At 36.4% G+C, this 17,492-nt stretch overlaps 2 protein-coding genes and 3 long non-coding RNA genes across 5 annotated transcripts; 2 read left to right on the top strand and 3 right to left on the bottom strand.

Annotated features, from left to right (window-relative positions):
* The first annotated feature begins 557 nt into the window (after positions 1-557).
* LOC104701514 (uncharacterized) lies at positions 558-2,594 on the top strand. The gene is made up of 6 exons (XM_087457454.1): positions 558-881; positions 1,229-1,406; positions 1,515-1,612; positions 1,927-2,023; positions 2,153-2,238; positions 2,342-2,594. The coding sequence occupies exons 1-6, from the start codon at positions 660-662 to the stop codon at positions 2,393-2,395; spliced, it is 735 nt and encodes a 244-aa protein (XP_087313580.1). The 5' UTR covers positions 558-659; the 3' UTR covers positions 2,396-2,594.
* A 1,358-nt stretch (positions 2,595-3,952) lies between these two features.
* Positions 3,953-6,185, top strand: LOC104703353 (protein neprosin-like). Its single transcript, XM_010419363.2, has 8 exons — positions 3,953-3,984; positions 4,089-4,158; positions 4,252-4,341; positions 4,462-4,641; positions 5,098-5,268; positions 5,385-5,438; positions 5,540-5,668; positions 5,757-6,185. Exons 1-8 carry the CDS (start codon positions 3,953-3,955, stop codon positions 6,183-6,185), a joined length of 1,155 nt encoding a protein of 384 aa, XP_010417665.2.
* A 647-nt stretch (positions 6,186-6,832) lies between these two features.
* Positions 6,833-7,917, bottom strand: LOC147949446 (uncharacterized). The gene is made up of 3 exons (XR_015595128.1): positions 7,713-7,917; positions 7,460-7,607; positions 6,833-7,177 (listed from the first exon to the last, which is right to left on the bottom strand). It is a non-coding gene; the product is annotated as an uncharacterized LOC147949446 (long non-coding RNA).
* A 734-nt stretch (positions 7,918-8,651) lies between these two features.
* Positions 8,652-9,200, bottom strand: LOC147949445 (uncharacterized). The gene is made up of 2 exons (XR_015561135.1): positions 9,042-9,200; positions 8,652-8,901 (listed from the first exon to the last, which is right to left on the bottom strand). It is a non-coding gene; the product is annotated as an uncharacterized LOC147949445 (long non-coding RNA).
* Positions 9,201-10,844: 1,644 nt separating this feature from the next.
* On the bottom strand, positions 10,845-15,703 carry LOC147949444 (uncharacterized). The gene is made up of 2 exons (XR_015557071.1): positions 15,579-15,703; positions 10,845-11,126 (listed from the first exon to the last, which is right to left on the bottom strand). It is a non-coding gene; the product is annotated as an uncharacterized LOC147949444 (long non-coding RNA).
* Positions 15,704-17,492: the final 1,789 nt, after the last annotated feature.

The following is a 17,492-nucleotide window of genomic DNA, read 5'->3' as shown; positions in this document are numbered from 1 at the left end:
AAATCGTATGGACGAGTTTCATCAGTATTGTGCTTTTGGCTACTATCTAACATGATTAACCCACGTGGACAAATGAAATCGATGTGTCCGTACGAGGTAGGCTTTGAGTGTAGCTGTAAAAAAATATTATACAAATAAAGATTTGTTTGCTTTATAATTTAGCACCTCATGTGTGGTTTTCCCTATTTGGGAGGGGTCCTGTTATACAGTTTTATAGATCCACTTGGGATTTTATTTCTGATTCTCTCGCACCATTTTGAACAGTGTCGTATATAAATGTTAGTACTTGCTAGTTGCTAGCTACAAATGCGACTACAAAATTTTGGATTGTTGACCAGACTTTTCTAGACATCACAAGAGTAATTTCAGAATTTGTCGTTCAGAGACAACAAGAAAAGTGGTTGGGAAAAACGGGTTCAATCCGGTTTAATAACTTTCTCCATTGGTCTTATATTGGTTTAATCTCGTCTGGTTTAAGAACCAATCATATTTGTGAAGAGACTATTGGGCCTAAGCCCATTAGTTAGAAAATTGTACTTAATTCTCGAATTGTCCAATTTTTTAAGTGGGGGAAAAAAATTAAAGAGAAAAATAAAAAATTGACGTTCGATTTTCTGAAACCTCCGATTGAGTGCGATTTCGGCGTTTTGCTTTCTCCGATGTCAATCCCGCCGTCTTCAGGTTCTTCTTCTTCATCTTCCTCGTCTCAATACACATACACAGCTAATTCTTACTATTCCGCGCCGTATCAGCCTCCACAGCCCTACGTGGCTCCTTCCCCTGCTGTTCCAGCGCCGGTAGCATCCATTCCCGGGGCCACGGTCTATCCGCAGCCTGCTGGACCGGTTCCTGCCGTCTACGCTTATCCTCAGTACCAACAGGTTAGTTTGGTTTTGAAAATCCCGAGTATTGATTCCTAGTTTTTTTTTTGTTTGGTGAATTTGAGATTCGTGGATCGAATTAGGGTTTTCAAGATTCCTCTGCTTTAATGTTAGGGTTTTTTTCTGGTTGTTGTTGGGATTGAAGTTTATCGTTATGATTGTGTAATGCTTGTCACGTAAAGCTTGGTTATTCAAGAAATCTATCAATTACGAATCTCACATGTTTCACATTTAAAGATTTGTACTTTGGATTTGGTTTTACTTGTTTATGTGTTTTCTAAGAAATTTATGCTTAAGGTAGAATGGAATCTTTCTGTTGTTTGATGTTGTTGCCTTTTTATTGGCAGGCTCATCAATTGTTCCAAAGAGATGCACAAACCATCACACCAGAAGCTCTTGAGAATGTGAAAGCTGCTTTGGCAAGTAGTGAAACCGAACACAAAGCAGAAACTAAAAAGAGAGCTATTCCTCGTAAGGCTGCTGGACAGTCTTGGGAGGATCCTACTCTTTCTGAGTGGCCAGAAAGTATGCACTGCTCTTCTTCTTCTTCTTTCTGCTTTTTTTTTTTTGTTAATGGTCTTTGCTCTGTTGTTATAATGCATTTCTTACAACATTTTGTTCCTCATTTGGCAGATGACTACCGCTTGTTCTGTGGTGATCTTGGGAATGAAGTGAATGATGATGTTCTGTCCAAGGCATTTGCTCGATTCCCCACCTTCAATATGGCCAAGGTAATTTTTCTGTGTATATCTCTCCTCCTTTTAGGGTTTAGTAATGATTTGTACCTGGTTTCCTATGAGCATATATGTGAGACATTAGTCATGTGATTGTCGTATTTTTTATTCCCTCTGGTTGGTTAGACTGCTAAAAATGTCAAACTCTGATGCGTTTGCAAACCCAAACATATAGTATGTATAGAAATGAACATGGTTGACCTTAGAAAATACGGATCATTTCTACTTGAATCAAAAGGAGAAGTATTCGGTGTTAGTTTTGTGGTCAAAGCTTTTACAGAGTTTTCTTCGAATCTTATCTATCATGACAGGTCATCAGAGATAAGCGGACTGGTAAAACCAAGGGCTATGGGTTTGTGAGTTTCTCAAATCCTGCGGATCTAGCTGGAGCTTTAAAAGAAATGAATGGTAAGCATCTCGATTTACAATCTATTTGATGTGTTGCTCCATCTTGATATCTTATCCTATTGATTTTGATTTTTGAATGAACGTGTTATCGCCTTGACTTAAGTCCCTTGATTTCATATGAATACACAGGTAAGTATGTTGGAAACCGTCCGATAAAACTAAGAAAGAGCAGCTGGAAAGAGAGAACAGACCAGGAGGCTGCTGAAAGACAAAAGGCAAGTATCTTGACTCAGACTTTTTGATGGATACATTTGCGTAGGAAATTTTTTATTATTATGAGCATCTAAGTCTTAATCATGATGGTTCTCGGTTTTGCAGCATCACAGCAATAAGAAGCAAAAAACAGTGAAGAAGAGCATACTTCACAAGTGATAGATGCATGGCATTCCCAAGGGCTTACATGAAAGTGAGGAAAACAAAAAGACATAGGCTCGAGCACAATACATCCCATATGCTTTTCTTTCTCAACAAGTTTTATAAGTTTGATGTTTTGGTTCAACAACAAAATACTCTTATCCTCATGAAAGTTGTAGCCTCACAACTTGGTAATTAGCAGAGTTCCTTTTTTTTCCTTCTCCATTTGCTTTTTTTTTTTTTTTTTTTTTCTCTCCAAGTATTAATTTATATATTGTTTGTCATTTTAAATTTAGGAACAGAAGCTCATTTGCCTAGATTACATGAGTTCTCTTTTGTGGTAAAAAGTAAAGCTGTAACTTTGTAAACCTGTTTTTTTTTTAAAAAAAAAAATTGTTTTGCATTAAATTAAACGTGGCAAAAGTGCTCTTACAAGTCAACTTTAATGGTTGGGTGTTAAGCCCATTAACATAAATAAAAAGAGCTGGAAACTGAAACCCATTAGAAAGAAACCTAAAATGTTAAGCCCAATAAGATGTTAGCCCTGCAACGCTCAAGTTTGTCTCTAACCAATAATTGCTGCGAGTAGCTACGATCGAACCAGAAAACCCTAGATCTCGTGGAGGATCAACTCAGCGAGAACCAGAGCTCTAAAAACTCACTGGCTGCTCTGTTGTTTGTGGCCGGAATGAGGATATGCGATTTCTGATAGTTCGATCAATTCGGCGAAGAAGAGTTTCGTGGCTAGTGAAAACGTTACAGTGAAGCCGTGAGTTTTGTAATGAGGATATGTTTTGTAAACCTGTTGTTACTCAAAGATATTATAAAATTAATAATTTTATTATTAGTTTTGTGAAATGATGTATTCATGTGTTGTTGGGCTGCTATGTTTAGCCCCAACCGGTGGTATTAACTTTATGAAATCGTGTTCCCACAATGGGTTCGATCTCAGCTTTTCTTCTATTTTAATTCTATTTATACAACAAAGTGGTCCAGTGCTGCACACATATTACACCAAAAAAAATTGAATGATTTAAGGATCGATTGTAAGAACGAAGATGTTACACGTATAATTTCATGTATATATTTTTCTTGAAGATTTATACATAATGAGAGAGAGAGAGAGAGTATTAAGAGAGAGAGAGAGAGAGAGAGAGAGAGAGAGAGAGAGAGAGAGAGAGAGAGAGAACAACAAGTGTGGTTCGAATTCGCAGATTTCTATATTTGGAAAATTCCAAAAAGAATTGATTGTGATTGTACACCTACCTCCTCTACCCAGTCTGTATCAGCAAGAACTGGAATCGAGTAAGAAGAAAGAAGAAAGAAGACGATTCAACTGACGAAAGAAGAGGTTGCTTCAAGAAAGAAGAAAGAAGAAAGAAGAAAGAAGAAAGAAGAAAGAAGAAAGAAGAGGTTGCTTCAAGGACTGACGTTATAGTAAGCTCCGATTTCTTCTGTGGTTATAGTGAACTGGAATCGCGTAAGCTCCGACTTCTTCTGTCAAAATCACAAGTGAATCGGATCAGAAGAAAGAAGAGGAAGAGGTTGCTTCAAGGACTGAAGTTATAGTGATCGATGAAGATGTCATCGTTCAGATCTTCTTCATGGTAAGAATCTTTAGAGTGTATGATTTACTTGGATATTTCGCCATGATCTTAAAAGAAAAAAAACTTCTCGTTAGGGTTTTTACTTGCAGTGTTTTGTTTTGCAGGGTTCTCTTCTTCTGTCTGCTGTCACTCACTCTCTTCGTCCCGGTGGGATCATTGACAACGACCATCAATGTAAGTAAACCGCACGTTCGTTCGTTCACAAGACAAACTTTATTTATTTTGTATAATTAATATAATTAATTTTTTTTGGGTGAAATCCAACAGAGCCCTGACGGGGATGTCATAGACTGCACAGATATATTAGCTCAGCCGGGGTTCAGTCATCCTCTTCTAAAGGATCATCACAAGCTACAGGTATTTTTTTGTGTTTCCATATTTATATAATTTTTTACGTACTCATTTACAAAATACTGTATGTGTTTTAATTCTTATTAATACAACGTTTCCCTTTCTCTGAAACAAAATATAATACAGGAAATACCAAAAAATCTGCCTAACACAGCCAAAAATGAAGATGGAGTTAGCGGGTGGCAAGTTTGGAACCGCAACGGGTCCAAATGTCTCGAGGGGACCATTCCGATACGGAGAACGGTCTCTCAGGAGAACGGGACTACTAGTTCTGGGGCTGGAGCTGAAGTCACCGAGGGATATGAGGTAAATGTTTTCCGTTTTTCTATAATATGAATTGAACCAGAAATTAATCATCATCCTGAACTTGGACTAAATTTTATTTAAACGGTACAGACTGAAATATTTGAATCAAAATCAGAACTAATTAATGGTCCCCTCCCGACAGAACTAAAAATCAGAACCTCCGGACAGAACTAATCATAACTAAATATTAATTTTATGTTAACCGCAATTAATTAATAATTTCTTTAGTTTATCGTAATATTTTATTGAAATCCAAACCAAAATTAAATTTGGATTTATTTGAAAATCTAATTTCACAAAACCTAAACATATACCAAGTCAAACTAAATTTAATAAGTAATAACCGAATCTGCATGCATGTGATGGTATATGTTAAACGACATTTAGTGAATATGCTAATTGTTATTTCCAACAATAATTGTAACTTTTTACTGTATATTCGTTTTGTATACACAGTATGCTATCGCACATTTGAACAGAACAAGGGAGGTTTATGGAACGAAAGTCACAATGAGTGTGGGGCATCCGAAAGTTGATCGAGTCGGCGAGTTCAGCCTAGGCCAGATTTGGCTCGTATCCGGTTCTTATGAAAAAGGTGATTTGAACTCCATCGAGGCTGGGTGGCAGGTCAGTTTTTAATGAGATTTCTGATAACTATTTGTTACATAAGTTTTATTTTAATAAAAACTTTTTTATTTATTATTATTTTCTATATAGGTTAATTCTTTTTTCTTTCTATATAGGTTTTTCCCGGGCTATATTCGGACTATCAGCCAAGGCTCTTCATCTTCTGGACGGTAAGTGTGTAATATAATTATTTTTCACTTCAATTTTTTGACAATAAAAATGTATGTTTCCCAACAAACTAATAATACTTTTGTTTTGTTTTGTTTTGCAGAGAGATGCATACACTCTTGAGAGATGCTACAACCTTCGGTGTCCTGGTTTTATACAAACCAGTGGCAATGTCCTCATCGAAGGCGCCATCTCTCCCCAAACCGAAGTCATCACAATCCAGATTTGGAAGGTTAGAAGATTACTTTTAATTAATTACTTTTTATTTTGTAACTATATTTCTAACATATATAATTATATATATATAAATAAAAATGTAGGATCCAAGCCTTGGACATTGGTGGTTATCTGTCGGCCCGAGCAGCGACACTGTACTTCTGCCAGTTGGTTATTGGCCAACAGAAATCTTCACTTGTCTCACTGACCATGCAGATAAAGTGGAGTGGGGCGGTGAGATAGTAAACAGAAACGTTTCCGGCCGCCACACGACTACCCAGATGGGATCTGGGTATCGTCCGAGTAGCACCAGAGCTGCATATATGCGTGATCTGGAAATTGTGATTAACAACCGCGATTTCCAGCCGACCGTTGATCTCGTAGTAGGAGCGACGGACCCCACCTACTACACCATCCAGAAGACTAGCAACACGAGCTTTTCTTACGGAGGACCTGAGCATGCAGGAGCGATTCACCTTAGACTTGATTTAGTTTTCCTTTGTTTTTGTTTCAGCTTTTTCTTACTCTTGTAGACTTTTTTTTTGTTTCTTTTTCTGATCTCGCTGTTGTATTTTGGAAAAACTCGACGATGTTTAGTTTGTTACTTGCTAGTGATTGCTTATATCCTGTCTCCACAATTCTCCCGAAACAGATAGCGTGAAAGCTCCTCTATTAAATGCAAGGGATGACACATGAACGTCTCTATATATTTTAGTCTTTCCTTGTCAAATAATATTTACTTACATACACCTGCATAAGTTACATACATTATATACCATGCGACTTCTTATCAGCATATGTCATCACATTCCAAGAATCTATCTATAAGTAACAATAGTACAAGTGAAAACAACTTCAGCTTCTATTTGGAAGCCAGATTATATATGAACACTAGCCCCCAAATGTGGCTTCCATTTGTTTAAAATGAGGCTGTAATCTTTCCGATACTTCTTAGAAACTTTCTTTGTATTTCCTGAGCCATTTTATGTTCGTCATCACAAGATACAAGTTCATATCAATTTATTCACTATGATATGTTGAGACTCTCGGTCCATCCTGCAAAATTAATAAACAAATATAAAAGGTTCTAAACTTGAGCTCCTTAACCATTCTGCAAAATTGTTTTGGTGTCATAGTTGAATTTGGTTACACCACAATTGTGAGCTGTACCATTGTCAATTAATTAAAACCACTAGCTCGTATAAACTTAAGCTCCTTAACCATTCTGCAAAATTGTTTTGGTGTCACTGTTGAATTTGGTTTCACAGTTGACAGTACCATTGTTACAAACCAGACAAGTAATTCTCCATTAATAATTGACAAATTTTGTAGAGAAAACGACAAAGCTGAAACTTGGATTGAAGAAAGTATCAGTTTCTCTCATGCTTTGAGGCCGAGAGAGACACTATATAATGTATAAGTATCTTCATTCAGCGATAAAATGTGTACAAGCGGAAGCTTAAATACAAGTAAATGAGTATAATGCAAAACCAGTTAGCTAGCACAACAGCTCCTGCCCTTATATCTGCAACACAAACCAGACACAAGAATAATTGTTATATAAATGAGTATGATGCAAAACCACTCACAAAAGTCAGAAGTTAATGGTTTTATTCGTGAAAATTTTGAACAAAGCAGACATTGAAATCAAACTCTAAACACTCTTTCTCATCTACTAAAACAAGATTGAAACTTTATGATCAAATGCAATCAAAAATCAAAACTTTTAACATAATCTCAATTCACAACAGAGAACTAGAACTGAGTATCAACAAATTAAACAGAGAGTACAGACCAATTTGCTTACCAATGAATGATCGATCTTAACGGGATATCCCTCGAGAAGTCGTGCATCAGCTGGGGCGATATCCCCAAGCTTTTTAAGCTGATAATATATATCAACTGGGAACAAAGAATCGCAGCATCCTGCTCAGCCCACCTTCCATCTCGAATAACTTTTACAATAATAGTATAGAGAAATACATTTTGTTAAACACTTGAAACCATAAAGATCAATTTCCAATTCCCAAACTTCTAACATCATAGAACCCTAATTTTACCTTAACATCAATTTTCAATTCGTTGAACCCTAATTTCTTCTCAAATCCCGATTGTGGTTTCTTCCTTCTACTTCTCCGGAATCGGCGACGAGAGAACCGACGAAAATGGACGAAGAAGGTGATCAATTCGAATGGAGAGAAGAAACCCTAAGATTTCAAATTTTCCTCCAACTCAAAACGAGGACATTTCATTTAATAGGAACTTAGATATTTGTTTGGTTTAAAAATATATATTTGTATGATATAATTGAGAATTGTCGTGGGATCAATTGGTCAACCTTAGGTTTGTATGAATAAGTTTGTATGACAGTATCGAGAAATGTTGTGGGGTCAACTGGTTATGTACTATGCTAAACATGTCTTGAGTTTGAACCACTAGGTTGTGGATTTTTGACATTTTTTAAGCTCAATTTTGTGTGTAGAAGTATGAAATATGAAATATAAATGTTTAAATTGGCACTCCTTGTTTGTATAGGTAGCAATTCACACTTTTGGGGTGTGTACGGGTATGAAATGACCCTTTTTCCCTTAGCAGAACTAGGTGTATAGATGAAGGTGAACCGACGCCATTTTGTCTAAGACGATGAAGAAATCGGTGAAAATGAGAAACTTCTTATAAATTTAGTTTTCGACTATGAATCCGTAAATCAGTGATAGATTTGTGTTATTTTTGGTTTTACTATGTGAGAAAAAGATTTAAAATCGGAAGAAAAGTGAAGGAAAGAAAAAAAAAAACCAGGCTGAATTACAGTTGTACCCCTCCTTGTCAGGTATCTTAAAATCGTTAAACGCGTGTGAAGAGAGCTTTGAACTCGCATACAATTATTAATACCTCAGTGCCACTGGGGCTGTCAGATCTTTGAGAGAATCAGCATTTATAATAATTCTATATAACCAAAATATTGATAAAAACATAGCTGTCCTGCAAAATACTTGTTGTTTTTCTTAACCATAGACATCTCTTTATTATAACACGCGATCACACTTGTAAGCATTAGCTAAGGAAGAGGATTACGTTTGTACAATTAAGGTTGACAACAACATCTCTTAGGTTCATTAGGGGAACGAGAAGCACATTTCCCTTCTCCGAAGCCAAAAACTGAACAGTCAGTTAAACACTGAAACCATCCGTAGGTAGGCGTACACAAAACTCTGCAGTGGGCAAATGAGATTTGTTCCACCTCTGCACCTACACAAACCCCACATAATTAACTAATTTTATCAGCGCGATAGAGACATGGTAATTATATATTCTACATGATTTTAGATAGATTTCTTTTAGAATGATCAAATATACTAATCTTAAACTAAATCAAAATTTAAACATACCTGAAGCTAAAACACTGATGCGGGACAACGAAATTGTAAATACTACTATAAGAAAACAAGTCACAACAGTTTTTGTAATACCCATGATTAATTGTTACTTTTTTTGTGTGTGAAACTTATTGTGCTATATATAATATCCTAATGATATGATCGATTTATACAGCTTTTGGTATTGGGATTTTTTTCTACTATTAATTGATTTCCATATTTGCCACAAATTAATATTTGACAGAAAATAATCAAATATTGACATTTATTTGAATTCTTGCTTGTATCATTTAGTAACACTTGTGAATTTGGTCAAAGAGGATTTATTGCATATATTATCAGTTATGGTCAATAATATATTAAGTAAATGCTAGATTTCATTGTTATAAAGTTTTTTTTTTTAATTATTTTTAGTATATTAAGCTGTACTCTTTAACAAAATGATATTCTTTCCGTTTTTTTTAAATGTCATTTTATTTGAATTTTTGCTTGTATCATTTAGTAACAACTATGTATTGACACTTGTGACTTTGGTCAAAGTTGATTTATTGCATATATTATCAGTTATGGTTAATAATATATTAAGTAAATGCTAGATTTCATTGTTATAAAGTTTATTTAATTAATTTTTAATTATGGTCAATAAATATTTTAAGCTGTGACTCATTAACAAAATGATATTCTTTCCATTTTACAAAAAAGTCATTTTGACTTATTTCACACATTTTTTTAATTATAAATGTAAAAAGAAACGGCCTTTTTATAAAGATAATCCAAGAACTATCAAAACTAAATGTGTTAGAAAACTCATAAAAATCCGACTCCCTAAGACCCTAACAAATGAAAGTTGATTTGATAACACCAAACCGAACCATCAATAAACATATTCGTTTGTCGAATTTAGTGAAGATTGTAATTGCAAGTCACAGAACACGTGAGCGTAAGACTTCATCATATCCAACGGCTATATCTATATTTTTGGACAGATTTTAAAAATGTCGCCGTTTTTGCTTTGGTTATGATCGAAATATTTTCAAAAACATTATACAGACATTTGATCGTAATGTCTATAACGGCATCCTATACAATTGAGAATTAATATATGAGTAACGGACCAGAAATTAAATGACTTAGTTTAGTTCTTTTTTTTTTGTTGTATAGAAAAGCGCAGTGTGTAAATTATCAATGCATATTCGTTTGTGGCTTTGACATTACGTATATGAGATATTTAAAGAAAAAACCAACAAAACTTGGCTAACAAAAACTCACAATAGAATCTCTTTAAGTACACATCTTATCAAGAAAAGCTCTGTCATGGGAATTGATGACCATAGGAACGTCTTGGTTATTCAAGTAACCTCCAAGCTATTCAATACTAATAATTAATGAATGTCCATAATTCCATATGATTTCGATGACTAAGAAATCAGTGGAAACAAAAAGCACTGATAAATTTACCAAAAAGTTGTAAGGAAAACGTAACACTTAAGAAAGCAGAAGAACACAAGTAAAAAAAAAAAAATTGGAATCTATGAAGCAAGATTCTTTCTAGTACACGACAGGAGACAAAACAAAACCAAGGCATTTTTTTAATCTCAATCTCTATTAACGGTTGATATGTACAGATGTACTTATTCGGTCTCATAAGTTCATATTCTGCTAGCTTTTATGTTGTATCCATGCCTCAGGCCTGAACAGTAACGAGATAAAGTAGATTGATATCAAAAAATTTGGTGACTTGAACAGTAACGAGTTATTAATTGTCGAATGAGAGGAGGAAACTATCACTATAGTATTATAGTCGATATCAAAAAAGAATTTTAATACGTATTATAAATTCATCAAAATATTTTATTTTATATTATGGCATTTATTGTTACACTCAAGTCACCAAGTATTTAAATGAAGGATTATGTTTCTATTACTTTTCCACCTCTTTTTGGCAACAACATTTCTCAGGCTCTTGAGGAGAACGAGAAGCACATCGCCCACTTATATAACCAGCTGTTGTACAGTCAGTTAAACATTCATGCCATGCATATGTACTCGAACACAAAGTATTGCAGTGGTCATACGAGAATTTTTCAATCTCTGCACCTACAAGAACCCACATATATATTTATTTGTTTTTTTGGTAGGGGACTGGAAGGAAACCTTCCAGTATATTATTCAAACTCAAAAATTATATAAGAACTTGGCGTGAATAGCGGAAACCCAGCTCATCCTCCCTAAAAATCGACTAACCTCAGATGGAACAGACTCCAAAAAAAAAACCCAAAGGTAATGAAAAAGCATGGTTAGCCAAACCATTGGCGAAACAATTAGCTTTCCGGTAAATATGAGTAACACGGACTAACCAGTCCTTCTGCATAAAGCCATGGCACAAGCGTACCAAGAATGACAAGGGGTGAGTGTCACCGACCCCCTTATTAAGAAAACCCACCACCAACTCTGAGTCTACCTCCACCTCAAGACAAGAAACCTGTTTGTCCCAGGCAATGTATAAGCCGTAATATACACCCCATAGCTCCGCCATAGGTGCCGAACATCGACCTATATTCAAAACAAAACCTCCACACCATTGACCACCACCATCTCTCAACACACCCCCAGTCGTGGCCAGACCAGGATTCCCTCTTGACGCACCATCCGTATTGAGCTTCATCCAGCCAGAACTCGGGCTTCTCCAGCCAATCATACGTTCTACTCGAGGCCGTGGAAAGACCATGTCCTCTCTGTTAGCATTCACAACTGTCAGTTCCGTAGCTAAGTCCTTGATGAACTTCACTTGATCCCTGCATTTACCACTCACCCCAAAGACGTTTCCACATCTCCATTTCCACGCCCACCAAACTGCAACTGCAAACAGTGTAGACCAAGGGACTCCATCAAGTATGACACCGTCTCAGAGATTAGCATAGACCTAATCCTGAAGATGCCCGTGAAAGAAAAATTGACGCATATGTACCGGGACCAACCTTTCCCATACACCCGACATTGCCGGACAATCGCGGAGAATGTGTAAACAAGTCTCCATCCCACCCTTACAAACAGTACAAACAGCTGACTCACACAAGTGTCTCCTATGCCTTTCCACATTCGTCATAATAGCTTGATTCCCAACAAGCCAGAGGAAAACTCTTATTCTTTTTGGCACTTTCACACCCCAAATCCTGCTAAAAAAACTCTGCCATATTCGGGCTTGGAGACATATCTCTGGTTAACAATATGCGGATTTAACCGAGAACTTCCCATCCATTGTTTCACCCCACGAAATCCAATCATCATTATTTGTATCATTAACAAGAACAAAAGCTGCCAACTCCAACCTCGTATCCGAAGAAACATAAGGTAATATCTTATCAAGGTCCCATCCTACACCAACTTTCCACAAGTCACAAGCTTTCTCATGAACCGCATCCGCGGGTACATCCCTTGTCGCCAACTCCACTAGCGGTGAATGTGACAACCATCTGTCAGTCCAGAACTTGACTCGTTGACCATCTCCCAACACCCAACTTTGACCCTTACACACCACTTCCCGTAGGCATGTACCAATGCTTCTCCATGTAGAGGACCAGTTTGACTTCACCTTCAGCCAGTCATGATTATTCACCTCCCCGACCTTATACTTACTTCTTAAGACTCTCGCCCAGAGACTCTGTTTATCATGTAGAAGCCTCCACCCTACTTTAGCGATTAGAGCTTTATTCATGTCTTTCGAAGCCCTAATACCTAAACCCCCATCCCCTTTAGGCATACAGACGTTCTTCCAAGAAACCAAATGTTGTTTCCTTCGTTCTCCCGTATCACCTCATAGGAAAGTGCAAGATATTTTATCCAGACTAGCCAAAGTGGCTTTAGGAAGCATAATCGTACTCATTGAATGAACCAGAACGGAAGAAAGCACCGCTTTAGTAAGTGTCAAACGCCCAGCCAAGCTTAGAGTATGGCTTTTCCACCCTGCCAACCTCGACAAGACCCTCTCTAAGACTTCTCCAAAGGTCTCCCTATTCAACCACTTATGCAGGACATACATTCCCAAATACTTCCCCAAGTCTTTAGTGCTCTTAATCCCACTCTCTTCACTAATCAGCTTCCCCAACTCTCTTGACACATTGTTAGAAAATAAAATTTTTGGCTTCTCCAAACTAACTTTTTGTCCAAAGGCACCACAAAACTGTTCCAAAACACTTCGTAGAACCCGGATTTGAGCTATTGACGCTTCAGCAAACAGAATCAAGTCGTCAGCGAAACATATGTGTGAAAGCTGAGGGCCTCCTCGTGAAAGAGAAATTGGTTTCCATCGTTTGTTCACCACCGCCCTATCAATCAGATGACATAATCTTTCCATGCATAGGACAAACAGAAAGGGTGACAGTGGGTCTCCCTGTCTCAGACCCCGTAGAGGTTTAAATGGTTCTGTCTTCTCTCCATTCCAGAGAAGATTCATTGTTGGACCCGAAACACAAGTCATGATCCAGCGAATCCAAACCTCAGACAAACCCGCAACGACAAGAGTATCCTCCAAGAAATCCCAATGGATCCTATCATAAGCTTTTTCCAGGTCTAGTTTTAGAAACATCCACTCCTTTCTCCCCTTCTTCCGCTTCATTGAGTGCACTGCTTCTTGAACCACAACAATATTATTCGTGCTTAGTCTCCTAGGAATAAAACTGGCCTGCGCAGGACCCACCAATTTTGACATAACCCCCTTCAACCGCTCCACCATTGTTTTAGTAATAGTCTTGAATAACACATTACACAAACTGATAGGTCGAAATTGCATGATCCTTTCAGGTTTGGCAACCTTTGCTATTAAAACCAGCAACGCATCATTTGTCTCCGGAGGAAGAGTCCCTGAAGCAAAAAAATCCAGCACAAATCTGACTACTGATTCACCCACCACATCCCAACCATGCTTATAAAAGATTGGCTGATAGTCATCTGATCCTGGAGCTTTAAACCTCCCCATACCCCGAATCGTCCCTTCGATGTCTGCAGGCAATAATGGCCTATTCAACAGAGCATGATCAGCTTCCGATAGCGACATGAAACCACTACTAGGAAGTTTCTCTACCACCACATCAACATCTTGCAGAGAATATAACCATGTATAATAGTTCACCGCCAAAGACTCCAACTCCTGAGTATTCGTAATCCATCCTCCTTTGTTTTTCAACATCTCTATTCGGTTCCTTCGTCTACGTATAACTGTAGAAGTGTGAAAATAGGAAGTATTTCTATCCCCAAAATTGATCCACTTCTCTCTTGATTTTTGAAACCAGAGCATCTCCTCTTGCTCCAGAACTAAGTCAAAATCCTTTAGCAGGCTATCCTCTCTCTCCAAAAGCTCATCTCTCGGAGATAGTTCAATAAAATTCTGAACCCTCTCAAGCTTTGTCAGCAACAGTTCCTTGCGTTTCTGAACCGCACCAAAGACTTCCTTATTCCATCTGCGGAGTGTAGACTGGAGTTGTTGCAAGGCTTCTGATGTACTCAGGTCTCGTCGCCAAGAAGCCAACAATAAATCCTTGAAACCCTCAAGTTTAGTCCACAGCCTCAAACCTAAATGGCCTCCGCTTAGGATCCCTGCTAATCTCAGGAGCAAACTGCACATATAAAGGGGCATGATCTGAAGATAAGAAAGGAAGGTGAGTCACCCTAGCATCTTGCCACTGTAACCTCATTTAAGCACAGCAAAGGACCCTATCCAAACGTTTCGTAACCAAAGTAATCTCAACTCGTCCTCTTCGCCAGGTAAATTTGTTACCCCAGAATCCCATATCAATTAAAGAGCAGTCATTTATCCAATCCCCGAAAGCAAGAGAATCAGAAGAGAGACGACCGTTACCTCCAACTCTCTCATCCAGACGGACAATGGTATTGAAGTCCCCACCCACAACAAGAGGACCAACCACACCCGACATAACCTCAGTCACCCGATCCCACAACCCGCTACGCCGACTAACTGTGGGTGCTGCATACACCACAATAAAGTTTAAGGACTCTCCCTCGTTCACTAGCTTCGCAAAAATGAATTGGTCAGAAGCTTCCACTACCTCCATCTCACCAATCCCAGCTCACCAAAGTAATCACAACCCTCCACTTTGACCAACCGCGTCCACCCAAAACGAGAACTCGAACCCCAGTCCTCGACAAATCTGCATCGCCCTATCACCGTCGGCATGTGTCTTAAAAATCGCCAGAACATCAGTGCTCCACTTCTTTACATTATATCTAATCGATCTCCGGAAATTGGGTTTGTTCGCTCCCGGCAATTCCATAGCAGTAGATTAATCATTGATCTTGATTTAACAAAAATCGGAACAACCGGGAGAGAACCTCAATGGGTCTCGTCAACCGGACACAAACTCTTACCTGAGTCATCAGCCACGACTCGCCGATCATCACATAAATATTTATTTGTAATAAAGACATGGTAATTACAAATTTTACATGTTTAGCTTTTGCTTTTATAATTATCAAAACTAAATCAAAATTTGAACATACCTGAACCCTTTGGCAAAAAAAAAATAAAAAGCATACCTGAACCCAAAATGTTGTGTGCGGACAAAGAACCTACAAATATTGCTACAAGAAAATAAGTTACAATAGTTTTTGTAATACCCATTATAATTTTGTTTGGTCTGTTTGTATGAAACCTATTGAAAGATATCGTTGAGAGAGGTTCTATATATAAAAAATTTGGTCAAAATATTTCCTACTATTAATTAGTTTTCCATACATGTGAATATCTTTTTTTTTTTTCTTTTTGACCAAAAAGATTGTTGACATTTATTAGTCTATATACTATATAGTCGCAAATCAAATGAAATTATAAAAAGTCTTGATAATTGTCAAAATGGTCAAAGAGGATTTATTGCATAGTCATTAATTATGGTCAACCAATTTATTTAGATAAATGCAAGAAGATTCACAAATTATTGTTGGAAAGTTTTGTAGTCAAATTTAAGTGGTGCTCTTTAACAAAATAATACTCACTCTGTTTCATAATATATCATATATTATTTTGGATTTTTCTTTGTTTCATAATATATAAGATGTTTTCAATTTTCTAAGTATTTTTTAGATTACTTTTATATTTTTTATTATTTATTTTATGCAGATTTGTTTATGATTGGTTGAACTTTTTAAAAGTGGTCATTTCTTAATCTACATGCTTTTATTCAAAACATCTTATATTTTAAAACGGAGGGAGTACTACTTAATAGCACCCTCTATTTTATAAAGAGTGTCATTCTATTTTTTTTTATTTATATAAAGAGTGTCATTTTACATTTAAATGTATTTTTACATTATTTTTTATTTTATTTTATCTTTAATTTAAAATTAATTAAACAATTGACTACTTATTAAATATGGTCATATACATATATAAGTTAATGTTTTTAATTTGTGTGAAAAATGTCTAAATAACACTCTTTATAAATGTAAAAAAAAAAAACACTCTTTGTAAAATAGAGGAAATATAAAATTTTGATCTTCTACAGTGTACACGAAGTATGCAAATTGTTGTTTGATGATGTGGCACAAATTGTTATGAATTATACAAATTGTTTAGTGTTGTTTAAGTGTGCGTATTAAAAATTGTATTTTCTTTTATAACTTGCAAGTTGCTCGATTCTCGACCGTATTATTTAGTTTTTGTAGGACTCCATTGCTCAATGCCTCAATCTCTAAAGGCCAATGAAGATGTCACCATGTTTGGACATATGGTGCAATGGATCATCAAATCTTCTTACAGGGTCAAGATTATGATTGCTATGAATTTGCCTGATGTTTTATTAGTGGACTTATGCTCATTAGAGTTTATGTTCTTGTGGCCAAATTCTGAAGTAAAGAGAGCCATTGTAAGTTTACACCATCGATTGTTCTTTTTGTTTTTTTGAAGTGAATGCATTAAACAAATTGATTATTTCTAATTTGGTTGTAATGAAACTTACAAAATATCAAAAATAAAAAACGTGAATCCGACATACATAGAAGACGCACAAATAGCTCTGGTCCCCTTCACTCTTCAGGCACAAATAGCTCTGGTCCCCAGAGACAACAATGTCATTTCTCCTCTCCAAAATTGCCTAGTTCTGTAAGTATGGCTGAAAATGCCTAAATTCAAAGATTTTATCCAACTAACTGATTTCAAAACTAAAAATCCTGAAGTATGCGAATCTTCGGTACATGATGTGGCGCATATAGAGTTATGGCTTTACAAAATTAAAAAATCAGGATTGACTAAGATTATTTGTTACATAATACATCGAATCAATTTGAATTCGTTTTTTTTAATGTATAGCACATAGTAAATAGTAATTGCAAAAAAAAAAACAAAAAAAAAACTGTGGAGATGATCCAAGAACTATCCCAATAAAATGTACTCAATTAAAAACTCATTGAAATTCGACTGCTTAACAATTTTCACAGTTGGTTTGATTATAACAA

This window comes from Camelina sativa, chromosome 1, assembly GCF_030686135.1.
Source record: "Camelina sativa cultivar CO46 ecotype springtype chromosome 1, ASM3068613v1".
NCBI classification, from domain to species: Eukaryota; Viridiplantae; Streptophyta; class Magnoliopsida; order Brassicales; family Brassicaceae; genus Camelina; species Camelina sativa.
This window is presented reverse-complemented; position numbering and strand designations above follow the sequence as displayed.